Source organism: Erpetoichthys calabaricus, chromosome 8 (genome assembly GCF_900747795.2).
Source record: "Erpetoichthys calabaricus chromosome 8, fErpCal1.3, whole genome shotgun sequence".
NCBI classification, from domain to species: domain Eukaryota; kingdom Metazoa; phylum Chordata; class Cladistia; order Polypteriformes; family Polypteridae; genus Erpetoichthys; species Erpetoichthys calabaricus.
In genome coordinates, this window is record NC_041401.2 from 92,975,088 (window position 1) to 93,002,261 (window position 27,174).

The 27,174-nt window shown below is 40.0% G+C and overlaps 1 protein-coding gene across 1 annotated transcript in view; it reads right to left on the bottom strand.

The window, feature by feature from the left end:
* Positions 1 to 4,621: 4,621 nt before the first annotated feature.
* The window catches only part of nos2b (nitric oxide synthase 2b, inducible), a 45,586-nt gene continuing 23,033 nt past the window's right edge, over positions 4,622 to 27,174 (bottom strand). Inside the window, exons 15-27 of the mRNA XM_028807106.2 lie at positions 22,588 to 22,692; positions 22,452 to 22,501; positions 21,826 to 22,000; positions 17,031 to 17,163; positions 16,288 to 16,366; positions 14,973 to 15,160; positions 14,534 to 14,703; positions 14,016 to 14,226; positions 12,145 to 12,232; positions 10,042 to 10,163; positions 9,219 to 9,367; positions 6,489 to 6,683; positions 4,622 to 5,045 (exon numbers count right to left, since the gene is read on the bottom strand). Of these exons, the coding sequence (XP_028662939.1) occupies positions 4,995 to 5,045; positions 6,489 to 6,683; positions 9,219 to 9,367; positions 10,042 to 10,163; positions 12,145 to 12,232; positions 14,016 to 14,226; positions 14,534 to 14,703; positions 14,973 to 15,160; positions 16,288 to 16,366; positions 17,031 to 17,163; positions 21,826 to 22,000; positions 22,452 to 22,501; positions 22,588 to 22,692 (1,716 nt within the window). The 3' untranslated portion in view covers positions 4,622 to 4,994. The remainder of the gene's footprint in view (positions 5,046 to 6,488; positions 6,684 to 9,218; positions 9,368 to 10,041; positions 10,164 to 12,144; positions 12,233 to 14,015; positions 14,227 to 14,533; positions 14,704 to 14,972; positions 15,161 to 16,287; positions 16,367 to 17,030; positions 17,164 to 21,825; positions 22,001 to 22,451; positions 22,502 to 22,587; positions 22,693 to 27,174) is intronic.

The following is a 27,174-nucleotide window of genomic DNA, read 5'->3' on the forward strand; positions in this document are numbered from 1 at the left end:
TCCTAAATTGTCCCTGGTGTGTGTCTGTGTGTGCCCTGCAGTGGGCTGGCGCCCTGCCTGGGTATTTTTTCCTGCCTTGTGACCTGTGTTGCCTGAGATTTGCTACAGCAGACCCCCGTGACCCTGTAGTTCTGATATAGTGGGATGGATAATGGATGGATGGATATTTAAATCACTGAAATAGTTGCTAAAGACGGGGTGCTTGCTGCTTGCTTAATCAAAATCAAATGTGTTTCATACACAGACACCCTTTAGTCCATTTCATATCCAGATTGTATCTGTATATAGTTTAGCTGGATTATATTTGGAATTGAAATGCATCTCCCTTGTCCTCATCATGTCTGGACAGAGGTTGGATGGATTGCCCACATAGGCACAGCTATCGGCAGTTAAGTATTCACTCGCGTTTACGTATCTGTGCAGCACAATACATGACAGCTACTAGCCTGTAGTTTCCATATAAATAGGCAACTTAAAATGTCTCAACAAGAATGATGAAGAACTTAGGTGTTTTAACAAGATGTGAAATAAGCAATAAATCGACTTGACACACACTGCAACCGCCATTCCACTCAAATTTTAAAGCTGCAGGGTGACAATTTCTTACCCAACTGATGCCACCATCTCGCACAATGCTTTTTTGTCTTCTCTGCTGACTCGATTGTTTTATGTGATTAAAAAAACACATTTGCTTTTCCAATTGGGTAAAATATGGCTGTTGCTGATGGAAGATCTCCAGTGCTGAATCCAGAGGTTAACGAAGTAGCTTCTGTACGTTATGAAAAAATGTGTGCAACAACAAATACTGCCTTTTAAGATTATTTTGATATTTAATTTTTCAGAAAACACTTCACCATTTTATGCCTAATTTAAAAAGTAATACTTAAGCTGAATAAGTAGTGAGCAGCTTTTGTTGACAAAAATACGTTCAGTGACCAATTCTGTATTTTGGCAATCCCCAAAAAATGTCTACTCATTTTTGTTATGATGAAGAAAATTCAGACGCTATTAACCCTTTTGGCCCTGGATTTTCTGTTTTTATGGGAAAAATTATTGTGTGAGATATTCTACCTTTAGGGTGTCTAGGAAGCTCAAAAATGAAAAAAACAAAAAAATGATCACTATTATTATACAATAGCTGCCAAATACTTCAATCTTGTTGTGGAAATAAAATTGAACGTGAAGCTATGTACTATGTGGTGTGCACATTCTGGAAGTGTCCATTTTCACTTCCGTGTTTCGCAGACTGTATGCCAGAATCTCCAGTCTGCGATAATAGCAGCACGCCTGGTTCCAGCAGCTGCAGACGTACCTGTGCTTTACAAAAATGGCTACATATTTATGTACTGTACTAGTAATAGGATTAGGGATGCACCGATACCGAAACGGGTATCTGGTATCGGCCTCGATACCACATTTTCTAAAGTACTCGTACTCGTTAAAAGTCCCCCGATACCGGGGACCGATACCACGGTCTGAGAAATGTCTATGTTTGAGCGGCGTGTAAGGGGTTAATCACAGGAGCCGAGTGCCCGCCCCCAGGCCCCGGCTGCAGCTCAGAGCGGGGAGAAGGCGAGGCGAGACATGTCAGCCGTGTGGAACTATTTCAAAGTGATTGAAGACGACAAAACAAAGGCGGACTGCAAATTGTGCTCAGCGAAATTGTCCAGAGGAGGCTCAAAAGGTAGCGCATTTAACACAAGTAATTTAATCAAGCACCTAAAATCCCAACACGACAATGAGTACAAAGAGTTTACCCACGCTTCTAAACCAACACAACCCACGCAGCAGCAAACTCTTGCAAGACGAGAGAAAATGTCCAGAGACAATCCACGTGCTGTGAAAATAACACAGGCAATTATTGAGTACATTGCATTGAGTGACCAGCCACTCTCGGAGGTAGAAAATGTGGGATTCCTGCGTCTCCTCCATGTTCTGGAGCCCAGATATGATGTCCCAAGCCGCCGCTACATGACTGACACGGAGCTGCCTAAACTACACGACTCCGTGAAAAAACATATCCACAGCCTACTGCAAGCCTCCTCTGCGTTTAGTTTCACCACGGATATTTGGACAAGCAGTGTTAGCCCCGTGTCGCTATTTAGCCTAACCTCCCAGTGGATAGATGAGAGTTTCTTGTTTTTTTTGTTAAATTATATGACTAAAGCTGTTACCTGTAAATTTAAATCATGTTTTTATTAAGTACTCGGTATCGGCAAGTACTCGGTATCGGCGAGTACTGAAATGCAAGTACTCGTACTCGTACTCGTTTTCCAAAAAAGTGGTATCGGTGCATCCCTAAATAGGATGTCAGGGCCGAAAGGGTTAAATATAATTTTTTATTCAATTAAAACATACAGGCCATTTCCTATTAATTGTGTATGACACTTTAAAAATACAGTCAGTGTAATGGCACTAGCAACAAATATGCTTTTGTTAATAAATTTAAGTCCAAAAACAAGAACCTTTGTCAAGACTACACAAAAATACAAGAGGATAAATATCATAGTTTGTGTTAGGGGGCTCACATATTCAAGTAGTACAATGGGGAACCTTAGAGGAGTAAAGATCGAGAACCACTAATCTAAAAGAACTTAGGGAGAATTTAGAGAGAATATTCCACCTTCTCAAAGAAATAGCCCCAGAAAGTACTCAGTCCAGGGGTACGGTCCACAAAAGGCAAACAAAATCCTTCAGTCTTGCTGCACTTTGGGATCCTCATATGGTTCATAATGTGGTACAGGGGTGGGCAAAGTCATTCCTGGAGGGCCGCAGTGGCTGCAGGTTTTTGTTCCAACCCAATTGCTTAATAAGAAGCACTTATTGCTCTAGAAACACTTCTGCTTCATTTTAGTTATCTCCCTCATTAAGATTTTGAACCCTTATTGCTTATTTAAGTCTTAAACAGCTGCATTCTTGGTTTTTAATTGCTCCTTATTAGTAAAAAGATGCAAATGACAAAAGAAACTAGCAGTTATCCATTTTGCTTGTTACCCTTTACACCTGTGTGTATTTATCGTGCACTATTTGGTTTAATTAAATACTTGGAAGGAAAGAGAAGAGAAAAAAGTGAAGGATTGAGAATTACCCATCCGTTTTACACTTCAAAGTATTTGGATGATATCCTTAGAATGGAAAAAAAATCTAGGATATGAGAATGACTTGACATAGCAGAGTTAAAGCACTAACAAGCCATGAAATGTAATTATTGGCAAGGATTGTTTTCTAATTAAGCCACTGGGTTGGAACAAAAACCCGCGACCACTGTGGCCCTCCAGGAATGACTTTGCCCACCCCTGATGTGGTGGGTACACCAACTTGCTGTATCAGTGCATGCCCCCAACCTCTCACTTTATTTTAGAATTAAGTCTATCAAAAATGGTGCAGACAAGGGTGTACAAGTAACCCAGCTTTCTAAACTGTCAATGGGGACTAAAAAACCTTGACATGATGATGTGTTGATTTTAAAATCCTGGATTTTTATCATTCAATGGTTGTTCCCTGAGGACCCAGAGCTGTGTAACAGAAGACTGTTAGAGACAGGTGATGATATGTCCCTGTATTTAGGACCCTCACAGTATTACCATGCCTTAGCACTCACAACTAAATTCACTTGTAAAGAAAATGCCTGGAATCTTGTTTACAAGTCCATTAATTTTCTTAGCATGATTTTCTACTACTGGACTGAGTGAATGTGCCCAGTGATGGGCTGATATCTCAACTAGGGTTTGTTAACAAATGAGAGGAGATATTCAGTTCGTCAGTCTTGTCTGGTTGGCTAATAGCTAAGTTGACCCAATATGTAATCCAGATGTTTTTAAACGATTTCCGCTTCATCTACGTAACTTGGTAATTTGTTGCAGATGCCCATGACGCTTTGTGTCCGGAATGCTTTTTCTCTTAGCTTCCATTAATGTCTATGAGTATGTGACTCACTGTTCAAATGAAAGTTATGATGGATCAGCCAAACCAGCTTATAAACATCTTAGAAAACGGATGGATGGGGTGAGCGAAAACACAGTGCAATTGATTGATACTTGTCCATAAGGTAAGCAAGACTGCCCTGAGATTCACTAAGGCTCCCCCTACCCCAATCTTTGTGATGCTCCAACAGCTCCTCTAACGTTCTACTATATAAGCAGATTCAGAAAAATGGATGAAAGGATGAAGCTCCTGTCTCTAAGGTTGTCACGATTGTGTAGCATTTCAAGCCTTCCTGTCATCTGGCTCATAGACCCGTTGAGAGGTGACACACTAACCATGTACTGCAGATTAAAAATTTCCAAAGGTTTTGAAGCAAAGGCACAGAAAATGAATGAAAGACATCCTCATTTCCAGATTTCTTTATTTCAAGATTACAATCGGCACATTTACATTAAAGCCACTTTTTCAGTGTACATGAGTAATGCAACAGCATTAAAAAGCAATTAAAGTTTAGACTGTGCCACCACACAGCACCTCCCTTAAACTCTGCAGGCACTTTTTAACATTTATTTCCCATCAGTCCTGAAACATGGAATATATCTAAAAACTTAAGTTGTCAGATATTTGTTTTATTTTATTATGTACACTATATACATACTGCTATATGTAACAAGTATTGTAACCAGAGTGTTTCTGTCAGTGCAGTCACTGGCTGGGAGTACCGCTCTGGAAAATGTGAGTCACATTTGAATTGTCGTAAAGAGAGGAGAGGTGGAACAGTCCAGCAATTCAGTAAGGCAGCCACTCTGCATTGTTAGTCAAACATCCACTACTCTAACAGATTAACTATGTACAACACAAATAAGTTAAATGTGTACCTATGGAAGCCCATATTATATATCATTTTTGTATTTTTATCCAGAATGCTCTGACTAGAAGCTTTTGGCACTACTCTCTAACTGCCCTGGAGTTACCCACAGCACAAACTCCATGGCCACATGTGGCGCTGCTGTCTATCCAGTGTTCAGGCAGCTCGGTTTCTGTAAACGCATACAGCAGTCCACGTGGGCTCATTTCTGAAATACCACTCCGAAGATGTCCTCATGATATCGTTTGTCGAGCTAGAGAGGTACAAAAGAAAGGAAGGGTTGAGAGGTATTAAAACTGGCTAATGATCAGCACATTCTTGAACTTTTACTGTCAGTTGGTTTGAAGATAATACGTTTTAAACATTTTGGAAAGTTATTCCTGAACCTCAGCCCAGAGTCTTTGTCAGGTGATCTCTGTTTCAGATGAACACCTTTAAGACACCAGAGTATTCATCTAGTTTGATCCTAACTTACTTGTATGTTTAAATCTATGCAGGTCTTTCACATTCTCTTCAGTCTACTATAGAATACGTTGATACTCTGCACTCCATCAAAGACTTTAAGAGGGTAAAAACAACAGGGTGGAAGATGGGAGCTTTGTCTTACATAAAAGATCAAAGTTCAAAGTGGAATGCCTCTACACTTCTGTGTCTCCAATTTGAACCCAGAGCAAAAAATGTTTAAAAGTAAACCATCGCTTCAGTTAGAAGACTGAACAGTTTGTTCCAAACACTGTGGGTCCTTGGCAGACATGCCAGCAGGCCTATTACTCATTGCCTTGTACTGCAGAAGTCAGATACTCACTGAAGACAAGGGAGACTCTGATGCAAATCTCAAACTGCTTCTGACAGGGACCCTCAAGCAGATGGTTGTTTGTCAGTCAAATTAACAGGTGGGCACATAAATATTATTCAAGTATATCAACTTTGATTAAGTATAAACACCTTCCAAGGTTTGTTTCTATACACAAGATGATGGTAAGTTAATGTATGGGGACAAGATAGTAACTGAGTTTTCAAACTGAAGCTAGGACCCCTAAAGCCATACCAAAAGGGGCTTTTTATGCAAAGGTAATGTGTTTGCAGACATCAGAATGCCAGTTTAATACCTGCTGAATGAACACAAGGACTAAATGGGGGATGACAAAGTACTTGGGCAAAAGAACTTCCATTTACGGCTTTCTTTATCAACAAGGTTATGTCCGCGAATCAAATAGTTATTACAAAACACAGGCTGGAAAAGACTTCCGATAACACTGTTTTACTGATGCCAGCATACACTCCTACTTTTTTTTGGTTTGTTTAAAAAAAAACAGAATACGATAGCTATTTACTTTGAATTAAACAGAATAAAAGCAAACGAAAATAGCAAACTAAGCAAAATGAAATTCAGCCACCACCCAGTGCTAAATAAGTTTTGATTCAACCATCATTAACATTTAAGTGTTTAATCTGAGGCTGATTAACATGAGCCTTTTCCAGTTCAATTAAACAAATCGCCGAAATGTCATACTTTGAGGGAGGCCTTTGAGAAACCTGAGAATTGACTGGTCCATGGCAACTACATCATTGTAAAATTGTCAGACTCTGAACATCAGTTTTATGCATTGTATTTGAAGTACATACAGTGTAATTACAAATATATTCACAAAACTGGAAATTAAAAAGCTAAGCATGAAGTTATACAAGTACTCACCTTTAGTTGCGTCAAGTATTTCTCTGCCTTTTCCATGTTTTTTCCAAGTTTAGCTGCCAGGATCTCTTTGAGGGTCTGGGCCACATCTTGAGCCATCCGAATGTCCCCACAGATGTAAATGTGGCCTTTCTTTTCATACAGCAGCGTGAATACCTTCTCTGACAGATGCTCTCTTAAGATGTCTTGAACATAGACCTTCAGGAGACAAGTTGAGTAAATGATTACAGGATACTGAATAAGTCTATTTCTGTCCCAGAATCTGAGGACCTTGAACCCATTTTTTGATGATTGTGGTACTTGATTTCTACATACAGTAGGACAGTCATTTATTATTTGTATTAATCGTCAAAATTCACCAAAGTGTTTTTCTCAGTGAATATGCTGTGTTTGCTGGTGACCTTGTTCGCTGTACATTTTCCTGGAAAATCATCATGCAGACAATTTAGACAAGTTTTTTTCCCAGCTCCCATGATGATTTGCGAAGATGTTGTGACATCACAGAGCTACAGACGCTATTGTTGAATTGGACAGCATCCCATACCAGAATAAAAAACACTGCTTTTAGTAGCAGGCTAAAAAAATTTCAAATAAACTTAAACACGAAATGCACAGACAAAGGAAACTGAAAATGTGTCAAATTATTGGTGTCTTAAAGTTAATGTTGTCTTGTATGGACTTGTATGTGACCTCTGTGTAATACATGCTACCTCTTTAATAGTATTGCCCAGAATGCTGAGCAGTTGATGCAAATAGGACAGAGTAACGAATCCACATGCTTTAGTGTTGAGTTTATGTACTAGCAACAGCAGCAATGAGTGCGCAAAAATGTCAGGGAGAAAAACAAATTGTACTTTTTGGCTTGAGAGAGGTGAGTATTTGCTATGGAATCTGTAGGAACTAATCCATAGTGAATTTATATTTCCTTTCTGACACAGTCCGCGAGATATTTTACTGTTCTGATATTTAATTCTATTAATTTGATCTCTGCAAGGCACAGTGGTGCAGTAGTTAGCATCGCTCCCTCACAGCTTATGTCAATTTTGTGGCCACAATAATTGGTCCAGCATAGTTGGTACTTATTCACTCAGCCATCATGGTCACTTGAAAGACCAATATACTATTATAATCCAAGTTCCCAAATATTTCTATGATTTCACCAAACTCAAGGCTAAGTGAGTTCTTTGGGATTTACTCCTTACTATTTATTATATATTAGCTTTGTAAGCCTGTGCTGTAAAAAGCCTGGGCTCCTAGAAACTATTGAAATCATCGGAAAAAAAATTTAAATACAGAGTCGGCGGTTTTGTTTTGCAGACGTGCTCGCCCCCCTTGTCTGTCAGCGACAAATTTAGTTTCTCTCTCGTTTGTCTTTCGTCGGCGGTTTAACTTTGGCGACGGAGTCGCTTTCTTTCAGCTTCATGCTGTAGCCTTGTCCTTCTTTCTTCTTTCGACTTGGGGCCACTTTGCTGGCTCTTTGAGCTTTAGACTGTAGCCTCGCACTTCTGGGCCAGACAGACAGACAGACACACTTCCACGTGTAGACATTTATATATAAGATAATGTGTACTTTCATTTGTTACTCCTCTTAATTCACTTAGTTCACTTTAGGGTCACACATGCCAAGGACAGGTCATGGATGCGATGAAATTCTTTGCAGGGTATACTCACAAACACCTGTTCTCTTATGTGATTCCAACTTATAGTTATCAGTCAAGCAGATCTCCTTAGGATATTGCATGAAAATTATGTAGTTGGCAAGAATTTACAAACTTCACTTGAACCCTAACTTCTCTTACCCTTTAAATATCAAACTACGATAAAAAGCAAAAATGAAATGCAAGGGTGTTTACAGTAAAAAGATTCCTGGACTACTGACACATAGACTCTTTCAAAGCTGGGCAAAGAAGTCCTATGGCTCTCAAGTGCCATCCACCATGAGACAAGGAATTTCCTTTTGTTAAACATTCAGCTAACAAAACATGACCAAAAATCATTACTATTCTTGGAGTATACCACTGACCTGCTATGAAAGTTGGGGTATAGGCATATATCTTTCTGAGAAAAGTGGGCATATTGGGTGTTCTGCATTAACATGCACAAATACTGGGCATCATTCTTTCCCATTAAAAGACAAAGTAATATCACAGGATATACAAGTATCTGCTGCTCCAAGTCTGTTATAACTGATTTGTGTCACTATTGCTATAATCTCACTTAAATGTTCATCCATTTCCAGCTCACTTATTCATTGTGCACAAGGCAGGAACAACAATAGAGAGGGTGCCAATCATTCCCAGTCATCCATCCATCCATTTTCCAACCTGCTGAATCCAAACACAGGGTCACGGGGGTCTGCTGGAGCCAATCCCAGCCAACACAGGGCACAAGGCAGGAACCAATCCCGGGCAGGTTCATTGACTGACTCATTCCCAGTCAATAAAAATGTATTTTAAAATAGCACAGCAATCACCATCACAAGATGAGATTATAGATGGCCCTGATAAAAGGCACCAAATGTTCCAAAGAAAATTCTGTTCCAATTAGAAAAGTGTAAACTTGATATTCCGATACCTCAACTTTTACTCAATTTGTAATTATTATCATTATAATCAATATTGCTTTATTTTGCAATAAAGCACCCATCATTTCGTGCCATAATACACTCATTTCATCACATGGCAACATCAAATGAAGGACAAAAAGGATGACAGATGCATGTCCAGCACTTACTTTCTTCTGGTCTGGTTCCCTGGAGTAGGCTGTGTAGACTTCATCTAAGACGCCCTTCCTTTTCATGTCTAGCATTTCATCTTTGTAAATGTGGTCCATGGCAGATTGCCGGCAGCCAAACACCAGAGTCATCGGACAGGTTTTCAGCCCTGGTAAGGGATGAACAGAAGGTGTTAGAAATCCAAAGATAGTTGTAATTGAAATATCAATTTCCCTAAATTGATGATAGCTTATCATGTCATATGTAGGTTGTCCTGGGTATCATTTAGGGACTAGCCTTAAGTAAGCTCTATGCTTTTGGGTCTTGCAGTTAGGATCACCTTCCCTCTCTCAATCTACAGTTGTGTGGACCTAAATGGTGACTGCAAAATGCATTTCTTACCAGTACATGTAGCTCTTAAATGTAACTTGTAGCTGGAGATGTGTGACACGTAGGTCATTCTATAAGTACAATCCAAAGAATGTTCCGTACTGTCATTCATCCATTCAGCATGAACCCATTTCATCCAGGTGGGTTTCAGAGGGGCCAAAGCCTAATCTGGCAGCATTAAACTCAAAATAACAACCAGCCCTTGGACAGAATGCCAGTCCACTGCCGGGTACACTCACACTCACTCACACAGGGCCAGCTGACTTAAGATTGGCAGTGTTGTGATGTGAGAGGAATAATACAAAGATGATTTGGCTAAACTGAGATTTGAACCCAGACAACTAGAGCCACACAGCGCTGCAACAATTAGAATGATGTCTGCAGAATATAGGTTAATTCAAAAAGCCCTCCATATTTGTGTTTAATTGCAGCTTTCTAAATGCTAACACTTACCTTTTTTCTCCATATCATGTAGTCTTTGTTGCCAGAAACTCCTGAATGGAGCAATGCCTGTTCCAGGTCCCACTAAAATAGTAGGGGCATTAGGCTCCTTGGGTAGAAGAAAGTTGCTTGTGCTAGAATAGACAGATATAGATCATTGTCATTTACCTCATAAAGTGGTTTCAATTACTACTCTTGCCTTAAACTGAATGAAGTTGGCCTTACTAGGATGAATTAGATAAGCGGGATACAAAATGGATGTATCTTAATTACTGAATTTGAACGTAATTCAAAGTAGTGTTCAATTGGGCTTAAAATTAAAAATAATCACGCATAATTCACGCATAATGAGAACTTCCAAATACAATTGGTGTCCTCACACTGGCATCTTTCATAACACAGGCATGGAAGCAACAGAGAGCAAATAAAGCAGACAGAAAAAGTACTATTTGACTTTAAGTTCAGAGTTTTAAGTAAATGTTTACATATTTTAAATTCTTATATGAAACATTTACCAAATGTATTGCATTTTAACACTTATACTAGTAAAAATATACTTCAAAAAAAGAGACGCAAGCTATGCGTCATATAAAATGTTTTCTTTCAACCCGTAAAAACCATGTGGACTGCTGGGTGTGTCCAGTGACTGTGTGACCTTGCAGGATCAGTTGTAAAACGTTGTGACACATAGGGAGTCATCACTTAAGGATGGAAGTTCTGGTCTCCCCAACCTCTTCTCATTCAGTGGTGCTGATACAACAAGAGATGAATGGTGGTTGATGTGCACAATCACTACTCGTCAATACTGGTGTTCCATCAGAGAGATAAAATAGATCACTTGGACCAATGCTGACCAGTCCCACTTGATGTCCTGCTGAAATTGGCAAACCTGCAGACTCTGATGTCTCAATACTCTTTCACTCAATGCTTATGCCCCTAAGCTGTTTAAGAACCCCTTGCATGTCACAACTCACTTTTGAAGGTTAGATCACACCGTTATGACTTATTTATGCGGAAGTCCAGGAAATTCTAAAGGGTTCACAGACATTTTATCGCAACTGTATATATTACTGGAAGCACTTACCCCAATCCCTCAATTTCTAACCATTATATATTATATAGTTATATTCAAAGGCAAAGAACATTACTTTTTTGTTTGGGATGTGCAACATTTCATCTGTGATTATTGAGGCATCACTATTGTATTGAGAGCAATAAATCTCCAATACGGCATTACGCTTGGTCCGGTGTACTGTGGTGTTTATGGATTGGTATGGACATGTTGCAGATTTCTTTGTAGAATGTCATGGGCGTTAGGCAGCCATCTATATATATAATATATAATTCACTAAGCTGACAGAACAAGCAAGACAACCATGGGATACACACGGCATAGCCACGCCCGCCAACTCACAGAGACCCGCCCACCAACGCTAAGACCATGGGATACAATGACAACTCACAGAGCCACGCCCACCAACAACACAGAGCCACGCCCACCAATAATTCACTAAGCAGCCGACCATGGCACACAGAGGTGCATGTGGACTGTAGCAAAGACAAAAGCGACTGAGGTGGTGTTTGGAAAATGAACAGTCAATGTGACTCACAGGTGCATGTGGACTGTACACAGACGAAAGCAACTCAGGTGAGGAGTTGAGTTGAGGGCGGGCACATGAGCAGGCAGTGCGTACTGAATGATGATTGTATGTTGGTTCGTAGCGTGCATTGTTGCAATGTTACTTTTCTTGGTGGTTTATTAAATTACGGATTTTTCAAATGTTCATTTTTTTTTCCTGTGCTTAAAAATCATTAAAAAAGTGGTGTGATTATGCGGTGTATGCTACGCTGCGGGTTGGCTAGTAGTAAATATTTTGAGCATTAATTTACAGTATATATATTTTTGAATCCACTTAATCCTGACAGTGCTGTGTTAAATGCAGGAATCAATAAAGGGCATTCTTAAATATTTACCCAAAAGTTCAGATTATCATGGAACATTATTTTCTCGAGCACCCAGAGGATAACCCACACAGACAAGATGACCAAGATGGGATTTGAACCCAGTGGCCCAAAGGAGTAAGCTAGCTGTGCTAATCACTGAGCCACTCTTACCTGCGAATGAAGCATGGAACCAAGTCTCCCTCTTTGATTGTATTCAGCCAGTTGCTGCAGACTCCATAGTGAACAGGTCCCTGCCCATCTGGAAAGAATTAGGAAACATCTTGTGTGACTTTCATAAACTGCACAAGTGTCCAGATGTGTCTTAAGTTTCCAGTAAATTAGTTTATGTCTGTCTAATTCGAAGAGGCAGCAACAATCTTCACATGTAATGTATAAAATATTAAGTAAAAAAAGTGATAAAAGTAAAAAAAGTGTTCCTCATGTGTAGGTACAAGCCATGTTTATCACTGGTCCCAGGATTGAGAAACATTGTAGACCATTGAAAAGTTCAGCCTTTGATACTTGGACTCAATGGAGTCCAAATTCTATATAAGAATCTTCCACATGTAGTATATTGTAGGGGTTGAAGGAGAAGTTCCTGGAGCTCCCTGTACAACATTTGGTAAGAAATTGTGAAATGTTGATGTAGTCCTTGAAGTAGTGTTTCACCACTCCACGTTTGCTCCTCCTAGTGTCATGTGTTTCATTCACACCACTGTTATGTGATCAAGAGATGCACTTCACTGGAAGTCAAAGGTTATGATGCGACTTGGTGTAAGAGGGCTCTACAAAATGCCCTTGTATCACGCACCTTCAACTATAAGCAGCTGAAATGTCCTGAGCTGTAGAGGAATTGCTTTCACCTTGAAGGATAACTTACAGTTAGTCTGATTGGATATTTCATGTAGAGCTTTATCAATATCTCATGTCTCCTTATCTCACTATCTTACTTAAAGGCAACAGTTTTTTAGATTTTATTGTAAATGACATATGTAAGTATTTACTGTTTAGAAATTCAATGTTATCATAGCGTAAAGGTATATGAGTGGTAATAATACCATTTATAACCAAAGGGGTACACTACAACTACTATAATTCTAGGACTGGAACAACCCAAATATGAATAACATTGGGCTTATTAATCTGGTAGCTGTTTACCAAAACCACTGAAGGACAGAGTGATATAACTTGACAAGAGTACTGAGGAGCACACCCAGCCTAGAACTCCCCTGTACAACTCTGTGGCATGAGCAACAAAGAAATGCACCTGGTGCCACTGGGTGGGCTCCTGAAAGGCCCCATCAGAGCTTGGGATGGACATTGGGTAATTCAAGCATACTTCTAGGGTTCTTTGTAACAGTGTATGGGTATGATTGAAATTGCGAGGTAGATAGTGAATGAGGGCTCAGTTGATAGGAAGAAGGAAGGCCAGAAGATTTGAGAAGGAGTGGAATCTGCAGTGAAGGTGGACAGAGGAGAGTATAACAATGGGTAAGTGGAGAATCCAACTTATGGGGCAGATGGTGCCCCTTTTGTTTGTTTAGTTAGGCCTTAAGGAATGGGTTTTATTTTATCCATATACCTTTTTCTTGCTCTTGTTATTCCTGTGCTTTTGTTATTACTTTTGTCTTACTGGTCATCATTTAGGTTCAGAAGAACTCTGTGCCTGTCTTCAGTGAAGAATACAAGAACAAATCAAACTAAATTACATTAATGAAGCCCTGTGATAAAATGATTGTTTGTGAATTGCACCCACTGCTGGACAAAATCTGAACATTTGACCATGAAATGTACTGTAGGTAGGTTTCAGAATGCATGTGCTTATGTATATCGTTTCATGTCTGTGCTGTTCTGACAAGTTGAGAATACAAATGCCAGCTCGCCATTTGGATTGCTTTCTAAATTGCTTTCTAACGATGCCAGCTTTAAAAAGTGACTATGTAAAATGTAGTTTGATTAATGAAAACCTTCAGGTGAATTGCACTTGGGCTGGACATAACAGAATGTTAGACATGGCCTGCCATGGAAGCGACAGGACATACCTTGGGTGTTGTAACTGACAACTGCCACAGTCAAGTGGATCTCTTGAGGGTTCAGGTCTTGAGACGAGCTGATTGAGTAGAACCGAGGTTTCAGAGGTGGCAGCTGACTGAGGATGAAAGGGGTAGTGATCTCCAAGGATGGAAACTCGTCAAGCACTTCCAGCAATGTGGGGCTCCTGAAGTCTTTCCAGTCTTTGTATGTCTCTGCATCCTAAAAAATGGAAATGGAGCATTTCAGTTGCAGGCTTTTTCATCTCTAACCCATGGCTCCCTGAACTAATCTAGCCTCATCCTGTCGATGCAGTTGGCCATAATCCCCAAAATGCCATATCCTGTAAACTTTGCTTGTCACACAGCCTAAAATTGCCACAGAAACCTTGTGATATCAGCTGGTGTGATCTGGCTCACTTTTCTAGATTGCTGGCATGTCCAAAATGGACCACATTATGCATTCAGCTTCTCTGAATGACTTCACAATGCCCTCTGTGGCCCAGAAGGCCTCTTATTTCCCATTTCACCTTGGCCAGTTTCTCCAGCTGTCTCCTCTCTCCTTCCTCACAGGTTAGCTGACACATCTTCTTGAGAAGTAGCTGGCTTGGTGGAGTGGTGATGTCAAGGAAGTAGGTGAGGGCCTGTTGGATAGAACATGGCGGTAGGCGGCTATCGGTTATCCAGCTCTTAGTGGAACCTGGGAGGATGACAGACAGAAGATTAGTCTGGAGTAAAATCAGACTGCAGGCTGCAATGGACTGCAGTGTAGTATTTAAAAAAAGTCTGCCTATCTGTCTGAGCCACATGACAAAGTGCTATTGAAAAACATTGTATAAAACTAAGAGAAACTCATTTATTTTGCTCTCCCAGTTGAAAGACTTTAATTTCTGTTTCTTTTTATTCACAGTCAGAATGATTTGGAATTCTAGCATCAAACTCATCACACCAACCTTAGAGACCACTTACCTTGGTCAGACTGTGTGAGCACCTCCAGGCGCAGGTTCTGGTGACTTGGTGGGGCATCCTTCAGCCGTTTGATGATACCACTGACCAGCTCAGTCTGATTTTCGGGGAAAACTCCAAGATGTTCACCAGGGAGATACTCCAGATCCTGAGATTCAGTGCTAATTAACTCCAGCAGGATGGTGGAGCGGCTGAAAAAATAATAAAAAAGAAACTGGTCGATACAACTATCTATAGGTTTTTGAAACCATTTCAGTTCATTCAGAATCACGTGACTCTTGGCCTATACTGATAATAAGAACACAAGTCAAGAACCAACCCTGGGCAGGATGCCACTTCAATACAGGCTACAATTACACACACTGGAGCAATTGAACTAAGACTTGCGTCTTTGAAATTTAGGAGGAAGACCAGATTTCCTGGAAAAATCCTCACGTGGATAAAGGGTGAACATGAAAAGTCCAATATTGTCCACACCAGGATTTGAACCAAGGACTCTGAAGCTATGAGAACTCAATGATAACCACTTTACCACCTAGGCTGATATAGCCTGATTTGTGATCAAATGAACTAAGGGACCTCAGGCCTTAGCTGGCATCACAGTAACTGGAAGGAAAGTCTCTAAAAATAATAGACACTCCATAAGTCTCTTCTGTTGACTCCTGATGTGTATCACATTGACTGAGACCATTTTCTCTAGTAGAGGGACATGGTGTGGCTGAGCCTACCCTAGAAACAGGGCTCAGTAAGGTGGGAACCAACTCTTGTAAAGATGCCAGCCCATCACAGGGCACACTAACTTAATTTATTCATTATATAAACTGTCGGCTTTCGTTTGAGCAGTGAGGTACAAGAAGGTTATCCCAAAATGCACTGGTGGACAAAACAATTTCCGTCATCAGATAGAGAGCCTGTTCATCGCTGGGCAAGCTCATTCATAGAAATCCAATTTAGAAATGCAAGACGGCTTGGCATCATGTCTTTAAAATGCTAAAGAAAATAGTAGTTCAATAAAGATCCCACACAGCCAAGAACAGACTTAGGGTCCATGTACAGTGCAGACTCAGTGTATGCTACTCTGCTAAAACAAGGAAATAAAAAAACAAGGTGCTGTGCCCATTGACATTTGAATAACCCTGGGCAAGAGGGACCAGGCTCAGGTTATGCAAATGGTGGAGTGCATTCTAGAAGACTAAGGGGTTACTTCTCCCCAATATGCATCCATGTAGGATGATATAAACAAATAATCAAGAAGGATGTCCGTTTATGCAAGTACAAAAGTGGCAAGCCATCTCTAGTTAGGGGTTCAAAAGTCTACCTTGAATCAAGGCTCTGGAGGTTCCTCCTGGACTTCAACTTCATGCCAAAGACATCCTTTGAATGGAGCATCGACAGTGCTGTAAAGAGAAAACATTGTGAGAAATCCGCCCTCAAACTTGGAAGTTGAGACCCTCCTGTGCCCAAATGAGGTGGCAACTTGGCATGACAGTAGAACAAATGTGGCTTTGTCTCTTTAATCTGATCCTTGGGGAAGCTGATCACCAGCTCTCATAATCCCCCAGCTGAGTCTTCACTCTGACATGTTGCCCACTTGGTTGAGGCCCTCTACTGAAGTGGATGAGTGTTTTTTTCATAGTTATTTTTTTTCTTCTTGTCTGTTTGCTTGGCAAAGCCCTTTATAATGGTGGACATTAGAAACTGGAAACAATAAAAGCCATCAAAGGAGGCTGTGCCATGTAACACCTTGAACTGCAGGACTGAGTGTCCATTTGTGGTGTAGTAGAGGGTCTATAAACACCATGAAGAAATGCCTGCCAGGATAGTTTAGTGTGTGCTCTTGTACTTTACACAGCCTTTATTCCAGAAGATGGCACTAATAAGAGTACAAAAAATAGCAGTCAAAATAACACTGGAGCCATCTGCTTCCCACAAGACATTAGCCATCCAGCATTGGCATCCTGTATGTTGTGGCATGCTGCCCTCGTTTCTCATGCCATTGAACCGTCTGAGGATAACTCCTTCTTCCAGTTCTGAAAGGAAGTTATTACAACAGTCACTCACCTTTGACACGTCCAACAGTCTGAATCTCCTGGCACACTCTGTGTTTCTCAGGCTCCCAGATGGGGTTGGTGCCTCCCAGGCCCTCAAAATGATTGTTCGGTTGCCCCTGGATCTCAAACTCTTTGCAGATGTTCTAAAATAAAGATGAAAATGAATAAAAAACAGTCAGTAGGAGAAATGATTTTCACTGATTATCAGTTTTTAATGCAAGCTATACTCTAAATGCTGTAATTTTATCTTTCACTTTTCGAGGATCCATTGCCACGTTATAGCCCCATAATGGCAGGTATATCATGCCAGGATCGGATATAAAGTGGGATACACAGTTAGAACTGTTGCCTCACAATACTAGGTCCCAGTTCAGGCCTCATCCTGGGATCCTTCTGTATGGAGAGTAGATGTGAATTTGCTCTTTCTACAGTACAAAGATATGTAACCAGTCCTGGGGCTTCATGCATAACGCCATGCATAGCATTCACACTAAAACATGGTGTATGGACAAATCAGAAATGTGCGTACGCACAAAAAAATGCAGATGCATAAATCTGTGCATACACCAACTTCCACGTTCTTCCGCTGCATAAATCCCAGTCAGCATAAAAAGTAACGCACGTGCATGTGCCTGCTGTCCCACCCCGTCTCCTCCCAGAATTACGCCTCTTTGAATATGCAAATCAATAGAAATAGCCCTTAAGCTCAGTGTTCTGTGAAAAGACAATGACAAAAACAGAAGAATTTCAGCGAATACCAAGTGGAGGCAAGGAAAAATGTACTATTTGTTGGTTTACACAGTGATACAAAAAACAAAAGTTCACAAAGTCGAACAGTACTCAAAATAAAAAAGAAGTTGTCAGATATCAAAGTTGTTGTGAAAAGGCGAATCGTAGCCAATCGTCTAAATGTCATATGGAAGCTTATTAGGGTACAGAGAAAAGGAAAAAAATAGGCATACAGTGGGGATAAAAAGCTTGAAATGTCAACTTTGATCACATAGTTTATTTTGTCATTAAAGTAGAACATTATAAACTTAATCTTTAAATCGTTTAATTTACTAGTTTCTCAAATACCATTGTAACTAAAGTACCACATTAAATGCTTTGTATTGTATGTGTTCTTCTATGTGCTCTATGTGTGTGAATCACTACGTGCTTCTAAAACGGGCTTTCTCTTCCTCCAACAGGACACAGAATCCATTACATTTGTGATATTACAGATCTCTGAATAATTTAAATACTGAGATGTATATTTGATATCATTTTGATGATGATAGGAATTAAAGCATGTTGTTAAACATGGGAACATGATGGCGCAGTGATAGTGACGAACTGGCGCCCCATCCAGAGATTGTTCCTGCCTCCTGCAAGATGCTTGCTGCGCGACCTTCGATGAAATAATTTACTGCAGCAGTACTGTCTCTCTCAAATTTACTAACCCCCAATTCCTGTCCTTCCTTTTCTTTCTCCAAGTAACCAATAGCCACACAATCAGCTCTGTAATATATGTCAAACCATCTGTAAGCTTAGAATGCCAATTCTTCAAAACTTTTAAGGAACATTGAAATATCTTCGTAGTACATGTTTAATTATTCTATCCATCTATCCATTCAGTGTTGCGCCAGCCCCAGGAAGAATACAGAGCGAGGCTGGAACAATCCCTGAACGGGGCGCCAGCTCATTGCTAGCGCTGCGACACAATGTCCTCACATGTTTAATTATTAACAATATAGATTATTTAAATGATGTTAAAATTTTATCTGTATAATGTAATAAACATTTTGCTGCATTTCATCTAAAAAATGATATTGTCATCATATGTAAATACGACTTTTATAAAGTGGCTTAGGTTGTGCAATATTATAACTGTATCCCTAATATAGTGAGGTGATTGTATTTATAAGTACAAACAGTTCTACAAGGAGCACTTGATGGATTGATTAAATGCATTTAGAGTTCTTGGGATAAAACTGCTTCTTAACTGCAAGGTCCCTACAGGAAAGACTCTGAAGCATTTGCTGTATGGGAGCAGCTCAATAGACTGTGTTCATGGCTGAGGCAGCGTGTGCTTGATGCTGTATCCCGATAATTCTCTTTCTGATAAGCTGCTGTAGAGCTGTGATTTCACACTCAGATACAGTGGGATAAATACTCTGAGTGGAGCATTAAGAGGAATGACACTAAAGCAGCTATGGTATTTGGAATAGTTTGGCCATGCTGTAGACCAGTATATCATAAATCAGATGCCTTAAACTAATAAGTGATATGTGGTTAATTTCAATGTATTTGATAAAGCCGCGTCAGGGATGTGGATCTAAAAAACAAAGGGAAACCACACTGGAACAAAAGCACTGCTTTGACGCTGGGTGCCGTCAGTTTGCAAAACTGAGCGGAGAACTTACATACACCAAGGATTTAGCTGGCATGAAAATGTGCATGGCTTTAAGCCAAGTTTAGTTTTTATACATTGCGATGTGAGTGTGGAAATGAGCGTACACAACATTTTTGTGCGTACGCACTGTTTATGCATGAGGCCCCTGGTGTGTGAGTGAGCCCTGATGATGGACTGGAAACCGCTGACGCCCTCTGTCCCTGACTGGAAATAGAGTGCATAGCAAGCAGAGAGCTGAACTTGTCATTTGTTGAATCATTTTTCTTTTATTTTACTAGAGAAAAAATATATTGTACATTAAATATACTCTCAACATTCATTTTCAGTTATCAAATTATTCTTCCATATTTTCTGACTGAACAACTTTTTGACATCAGTTTTTTGATAACACATTCTATGTCAGGCTACAGGGTCCTAGCCTCCTGGGTTGAAATCCTGAGAGGTTGGATGTTCTTCAGTGTCTAAATGGGTTTTCCTCCATGTAGTGTAGTTTCCTCTTACATCCGCAAAAATGTGTTAGTCAGGTTAGCTGGTGATTCCAAATTGCCCCCTGTGGGTGTGCGTGAGAGAGGGCCCTGCAATGGACTGGCACGAGGGCTGTTTTCTGCCTTGTGCCAAATGCTGCTATGACCCTGTCATTGTCAGATCAGGCAGCACTGTAAAGTGTGTGATAAAGTATCCTTTCAAAATGCATACATGCGCAGATCGGGCAGACAGCGTGGATCGGGTAGTGACAGACCCTGAACTAGATTAAGCATGTTTGATAATATTATGTTATGTATCCAGTATGGCCAATTTAACACCACAGGATAGCAATGTCTATTGTGTAGCTAACATAAATCTTTTCTAACTACTAGCTGTTTTGCTTTGTACATAGATAAGTTCCTTAATTAATCTCTTTGTTTTTAGCTACTTTACTGCAAAGCACTCTGGCCAAGTTGAAGGATGCTACAATGTCTTATAAATGTTTGCAGTTGAGGTAGCTATGGCTTGAACTTACAAATTGGACTGCTCTTAACTGTATGTATAGTGCTCTGTCCCTCGCTTAAAGTAAGAATGAAAATAAGTCTGCAAACTGTTCATTAGTCTCTTTATTGATATGTACTTATTTGGCTGGCACTTTTATCCAAGGCAACATTTATGATGCAATTGGTTACATTTCTTTTGATTTTCCAATTGGAGCACAGGCAGGTCAAGTGACTTGTTTATGGTCACACAGTGTCAGTAGTGGGATTTGAGCCCACATCCTCAGGGTTTGCAGTACAAAGCTTTAACCACAACATCATACTGCTTTATTTATGTGGGTTATTCTTAGCAGACTACAAAAGTTAAATATTTCAGTTTATCCAAGAGGAAATATTGACAAGAGTTTAAAGTCAGGACGGGAATAGCTGATGCCAGCCGTTGCTTTATTTCAAATTCTTATGTCAATGAAATTGGTTAAGGGTAAATTTCATATAAATGTTAGAAGGTTTTCCTCACACAGAGAATCTTGGACATGTGGAATAAGTTACTAGATCGCAGTTGTGTGGTAGATGATAGCACTTTGGGGACCTTTAAAATTGACTTATAGTATAATTCAGCGATATTTTGCAAATATTACAAAGCAAGTAATGAATGGCATATACTTGTCAACATCTTTCTTTAGCTCTTATGTAGACTTTCCCTAAACAAATATAAATACATTTACTCTTTCCCATAACTGTGACCTGGATTGAGCAAGTTAGATAATGATATTTACTATATTTTTTTTTTGCTCATATTCACATTATCATTTGCATTGGATGCCTGCATGTTTTAATGAGTATTTATTTATATAATTAACCAGGAGGTACAGATTCTTTTTCATATGGATCTATCACCATCCAATAAATTTTAAACTGGGCAGCAGAGTTGCAAAAAGTGAGCTAAAACTGAAGGGAGGCTGGATCAGTACTCTGGTAAAATTTTGAACTATCTGCTACTTTGTTCATTGAGTCACATAACATTTCCATGTAAGAGGTGGAGGAGTGGGTAACATGACGACACAGTGGTGGCCTGTATGGGTAGAGTTTGTATGTTCTCCCAGTGTACATGTAATTTTTCTATTCAGATCGTCTGCTTTTACTTTCACATTAGTGACCCAAAATTACAGTATGTGTAAATGTGCTTGGGATGGACAGGTTCCTGCCTTGTGCTCGATGTTGCTGGGTAGGCTTCAGTTCCAACAGCCTTGAACTATATGGATTTGATAATAGATGAAGGTGGAGGGATAGGGATGCCTGTGGACTGTAGTTTTCTGTGGGTGGTTTGAACTTCATGGTAGTCCCATACTCATGTGAAAATACATCTCATATACAGTTAGTTGACTTTGCTCTATTATGCAATTCCATGCCAGGTGTCACTGTCTTTTGGGCATATTTCAGCTTACCTTGAAGACAGTTGTTGCCCAGGTGGCAAATGACTCTTCCTGCCCACAAAGCTCATCACCTTCTCCTGTGGGGGCTATCTGAAAGGCTCCTAGCTCTCGCAGTCTTTCATCAATGGTATGTGCAAATGCACAGAACTGTGGGTAAGTGCGTGAACCCAGTCCAAATACGCAGTACCTGCCAGGAGAAACCCATCAACTTTTACAAATTATGTAATTCAACTAAAGTGACAATGCTGCTCCAATTATTACATTAATACTCCATGTCCCGCCCAAAGCCAAAGCAAGACAGCATTCATTAACAATGTACAGTACGTAGCAGACATCATCCTGCTTTGGACTGCCATTGCTCCCAGTGAAGGCTACTGGCTCATGAAGGAAATGGCAGACTTCAGGATAACCAGAGACAGGCATGCAGCTTACAATATTATCTGTTGGTCTTCTACCCTCTTATGCCTTTTCACCTCCTGGCAACTACTGGCTGTCCCATGTCACAGTATCACACAGACATTTATAACTAGCTGGCTTGTCTGTTGGAGGCAAGCTACTTCTGACCATGGACAAATGACAATAACCTCAGGGGAGTGACCAGTGCAAGTTGGTCACCTCAACAGCACGCACAGGCTTACCTGAATTTGTTGTTCAACTGCTTCTTGGTAAATATGGACTTCTTAAAATTCTTCAAAAATAAAGGGAACAAAATTAAATATGGTGAGCTGAATTGAAACTTGAGTCCAAAAGTCGAAGAGCTGTTGGTCTGGCTACCTGTCCATTCCCAGGAGAATCCCCATTTCCAAAGGTACTGGTGATGAGCACCACAAGTGTCTCTGTTTCCAATTCACTGAAATCATAGTCGTCCATGCAGACCACCTGCAGAAATAAGTCACATTTAGAGGGAGGTTAAAATGGCACTTTGTACAACATTTCACCATTGTTTCATTTGTGGGTGAATATTGTGTGTTTTTTGGTTTAGGTTCCCAAAAAAACCTGCTGCAAGATTTCTGATAATGCAGATGTTTTGGAAATGTCATCACATGAACCACTGCCTGAACAAAGACCAATTCTGTGCTGAGATTTAGTGTGGTGCCTTGAATTAAGAGGTGTCAGTATGCTGTGGGTTGTGTGGCAGGGAAGAGTGACACTGTGTGTATATAAAGCTGTGAAAACTCCTTACTCTAATGATCCTGGCGAGTTTAAGTTTTTTTACGAATTAAACATAGACTTTGAGTGCAATTATACTATATATCATAACATAGTTTTATATATACAGACAATACAGGTAAAATTCCGTTACAACGAATATCTTTACAACTAAATTTTCATTACAACAAAGTATTTTTATGGTTCCGACAGTTTCCCCATACGACATGAGTCTATAGAAATCTCGTCACACTGAAGTACATTCAGCAGATACTTTCATTACAACGAAGTGCCCAAAAGACCTTGAAATGCCTGAATGAATCATTCACAGAGCAGTTAGTTCTGTGATCGCAGCTCAGTTGTGCACAACGATCCCCAAACAGAAACATTGTGTAAAAAATTTCTTTCTTCGAATTTTGCTCATAGTGTTTTTTTTTTTTTTTTGCTGTTTTTGTTTCTTGCCGTTTTCAGTGATACCTTTTGCTTATTGCTCGTCAACATTTGAAAAACATCCATTGGAATTTAACTCATTGTCACCCTCCTATAGAAATGGCAGACATGAAAAAACAATAACAGTTCATATTAGAAAAAAAAAACTTCACATTTTTGCAGTTCTCGATTGTGGCAAAAAGAAAAAAGACATTGCTAGTGAATTCAGAATTTTGCCATCGACACTGTCATCTTTCTTGAAAGACCGAGCAAAAAAGAAAGTTGCAAATGTATGTGAACGGCTGCATTTGAAGATGTCGAAAAAGCAGTTTTTATGTGGTTCAGTGATGCTCGTTCAAGAAACATTCCTATTAATGTGCCACTCATTCAAGAAAATGTGAGGTTTCTAAACTCCCTTGGGACCTCCCCCAACTGGACAACACGCCAAAGAGCGTCCCAAAGTGCAATCACTGCGTCTGTGGAAGACAGTTTATCCATTGCTGGAGCAACAGCAGGCACACAGCTCTGCTGCATCTCTCTGCAAAAGCAAACTTGATAGGTGATGCAAGGAACATTGTAAATGCAGGGCACAGTATTACTTGGCCACTAACCTGGCCTCGACCCTGCCTGACTGCTGTGTCTGTGTATAGGAGAGTGGTAGATCACGCTACAATAAATAACTGTGCTGTTCCTGTTTCAAGATGAATAAAACTGGTGTTGCTAAAGTACTGAGACTCAGCCTCATGTTTTGGGGTGTAAGACGGGGACTTATAGCATGACCCTGATCTTTTAGGATTCGCTTCTGTGGCGCCTCACTGCTCCGCTGTGAGCCTGCTGTTGCCCTGCCCCGGCAATGGACAAACAATCTTACACAGAGGCAATTACGCTTCGGGATGCACTTCAGCGTGACATTCCCGTTCGGTGGGGGGAGGGGGGTACCTCACAATATGAAGAAGAAGAAAAGGATGATTCGGCTTCTGACTGATAACTGTGTTGCCCACAACATGCTTCCGCATTTAGATAATGTTTGCATTGAATTCCTCCCAACCAATTGCACAGCAGTGCTTCAGCCACTGGATTTGGGCATCATTCGTAGCCTGAAAGTGTATTATCGCAAGGAAATGCTGAGAAAAATTCTCATCAGCATAACTTGTAAACAGGAAAAGATTAAAATTAACATGAAAGAAGCTATTGAAATGATTGCAGACACCTGGACACAAGTTAAAGAAAGCACTATAGCAACAAATACAGAATCTCATTACAACTAAATTTTCATTACAATGAAATATTTTTTAGGTCCCTGGCAGTTCGTTGTAACATAATTTTACCTGTATATTATTACTACCTATATAAAATACTGTATATCATCATATAAACTACATTTTTACTGTCCATACAATGGTTAGTACAGCCACTGTACCTCACGGATGCAGTGTTCTGGATTCATATTCTGTGTCCAGATAATAATAATAATAATAATTCATTACAGATTTTGCCTACAAAGTTTATTCTTACTTGTTTGGGATTTCCTCACACAAATCCAAAGAGAAATGGGTTATGTTAGATGGTGACTCTAAACTTGAGAGTGAGAGTGGATGTGTGCTTGGGATGGACCGTCTTATTCAGGACTATTTCCCATCTTTTGCCAAATGCCTGAGGATGGACTCTGGTGCCCTGAATTGAATTAAGTCTATCCAGGAGTATATTTATGTGTTTATTTTTATACTCAACACACAAACTATGCTAAACATTTACAAAGGTGCTCCAAGAATAAAAAATTCCCAATCAATAGAGTTTCAGATTTTTTTTAACCCTAGGAATGTCTTTTGGCATTCTTACAATTCTTAAGGCAAACCCATCACTAACTCTACAACAATCCCCCTTGGACATGATGGCTGTACCCTGTGAGCTGTGAGCCTACAAGACAGTGTCTAAGCTAGGAACTCTGCGATGGCATAAATATCATCCAGTTTTTGTCACCCACACACAGACACCAGGCTTTTGAGTTTTGACTACATAAGGTTCAAGCTTTTCTTGCATAATCAGTTAGTTAACTGGCCATCTACTGTATATACACTTACTTTTTTACTCATGTACCATATATGCATATCTCTAGTATGAATACTATATGCCCTGATTAGTATGCTGCACAGCTCTGATTGCTTTCTAGTGTTCACTACTGCTGAATGCCCTACGACTATCAGTGGTTATTAAGTAATGATTATATATAACACTTAATGTTATACACATCTTTTTTGAACTTATGTTTTCCAGGGCAAGGTCTCAGGGAGCCATAGCCTAAGCTGGCACAGCCTAGTACAGGGTAAAGGCCAGCCATAGACTATCACATGACACATTGCCCGTAAGAGCAATTTTGATGAGAACAGACCAATCAGTCAAGCTTATAAACCTCAATTTAAATCTAAGATAAGATTTGATTGTCCCAGAGGTACTGGGCAGTTTAGCGTTAATCTAATTTTGAATGGGCGATTTGAAAACAGCTTTACATGAGTGAGTGTGGCAAGTGTGCCTAAAGGCCGTGGCACATTACCTGTCTTTTCAGACTTGATTTACATAATTTTAGCACGTCAGAACAGTCACTGCATGCTGCAGCATGCTGTGACTATCTGTCATGTAATTTTACATCCCCAGAGCCTCATTCCAACCAGATTGTGACTCACCTCAAAAAAATTAGTTTAATTTAATTTTGCCATAAAGTTGTAGGGGTAGCTCTGTGTATGCATGAGAGCTGAAAATCAAGGAGTCCTAAAACAGAAGTATGGCAGCTACAAGCAATGAGGAGCACGGATGTTTTTTGTTTCACAAACAGAAAAAAGGGCAGAGATGGCAGCTGAACTTGCTGTACAGGAAAGCATTTGTGCAGCATCGGGTCTGTCACGTCATTATGTCATAAACTTGCAATGCTTTGGAAATGTGAAACTATGCTTGAAAGTTGTCACAGATTCATCATATTCATCATGCCCTGTGATTTTTACTTGTTTGACCTGACATCCTGAGGTGACTGCAGTTGTCAGGTTAGACATCATCTCTATATGGAGGTCATGTAATGTGGCACCAGTATAATAATGGAAGGGTGCCCTGTCTAGGGATGGATACTGCTTTGCACCTGCAGCTGCTGGGATGAACTCTGATTTTTGACAATCCTGAAATAGATTAAGTTAAGAGTGACCTTAATGTGTACACTTTTTGGAGGAAAGTGCAGTAGCTGGAAAGAGCCCATGTAAAAACAAGACAAGCATGCAGATTCCATATAGATAATGACCAGACTTTGAGCCAAACGTTACAGAGCTGCGAGTCAGCAGCACACAGTAATTCACCATCTCACTTCCCTCTGGATTGTTAAACAAAGTCTTTTAACACACCCTACCTCAAAATGTCCAAGTTAATGTTTTTTATGAATCAAATAATTTACTAATACTCCAACCTAACAGGCAATTTGGTGGGTAATAGAGGCAACAGAAGTATGATGGCAATACAGAAAAAGAATCACAGACTGATGAGAATGGGAGAAAACACAGGTTAACCTGTTGTTTGAGCTCAGATGGGTGTCATTGAAAAGAACTGCTGAGATGTGGGTGCAAACGGGTCATTGGACAGCCCTAAATAATTTGAGCATGTCCACAGTCTTTCTTACTGTTTGAACACTTACTCATGGACTGTTGTCACACACTGTAAAATATTCATTAAGCTATTCATTCATGTGTCATAACGGCTTATTCTAATGCAGTATTGATACTGTAGGAGAAACCTACTACATATTAA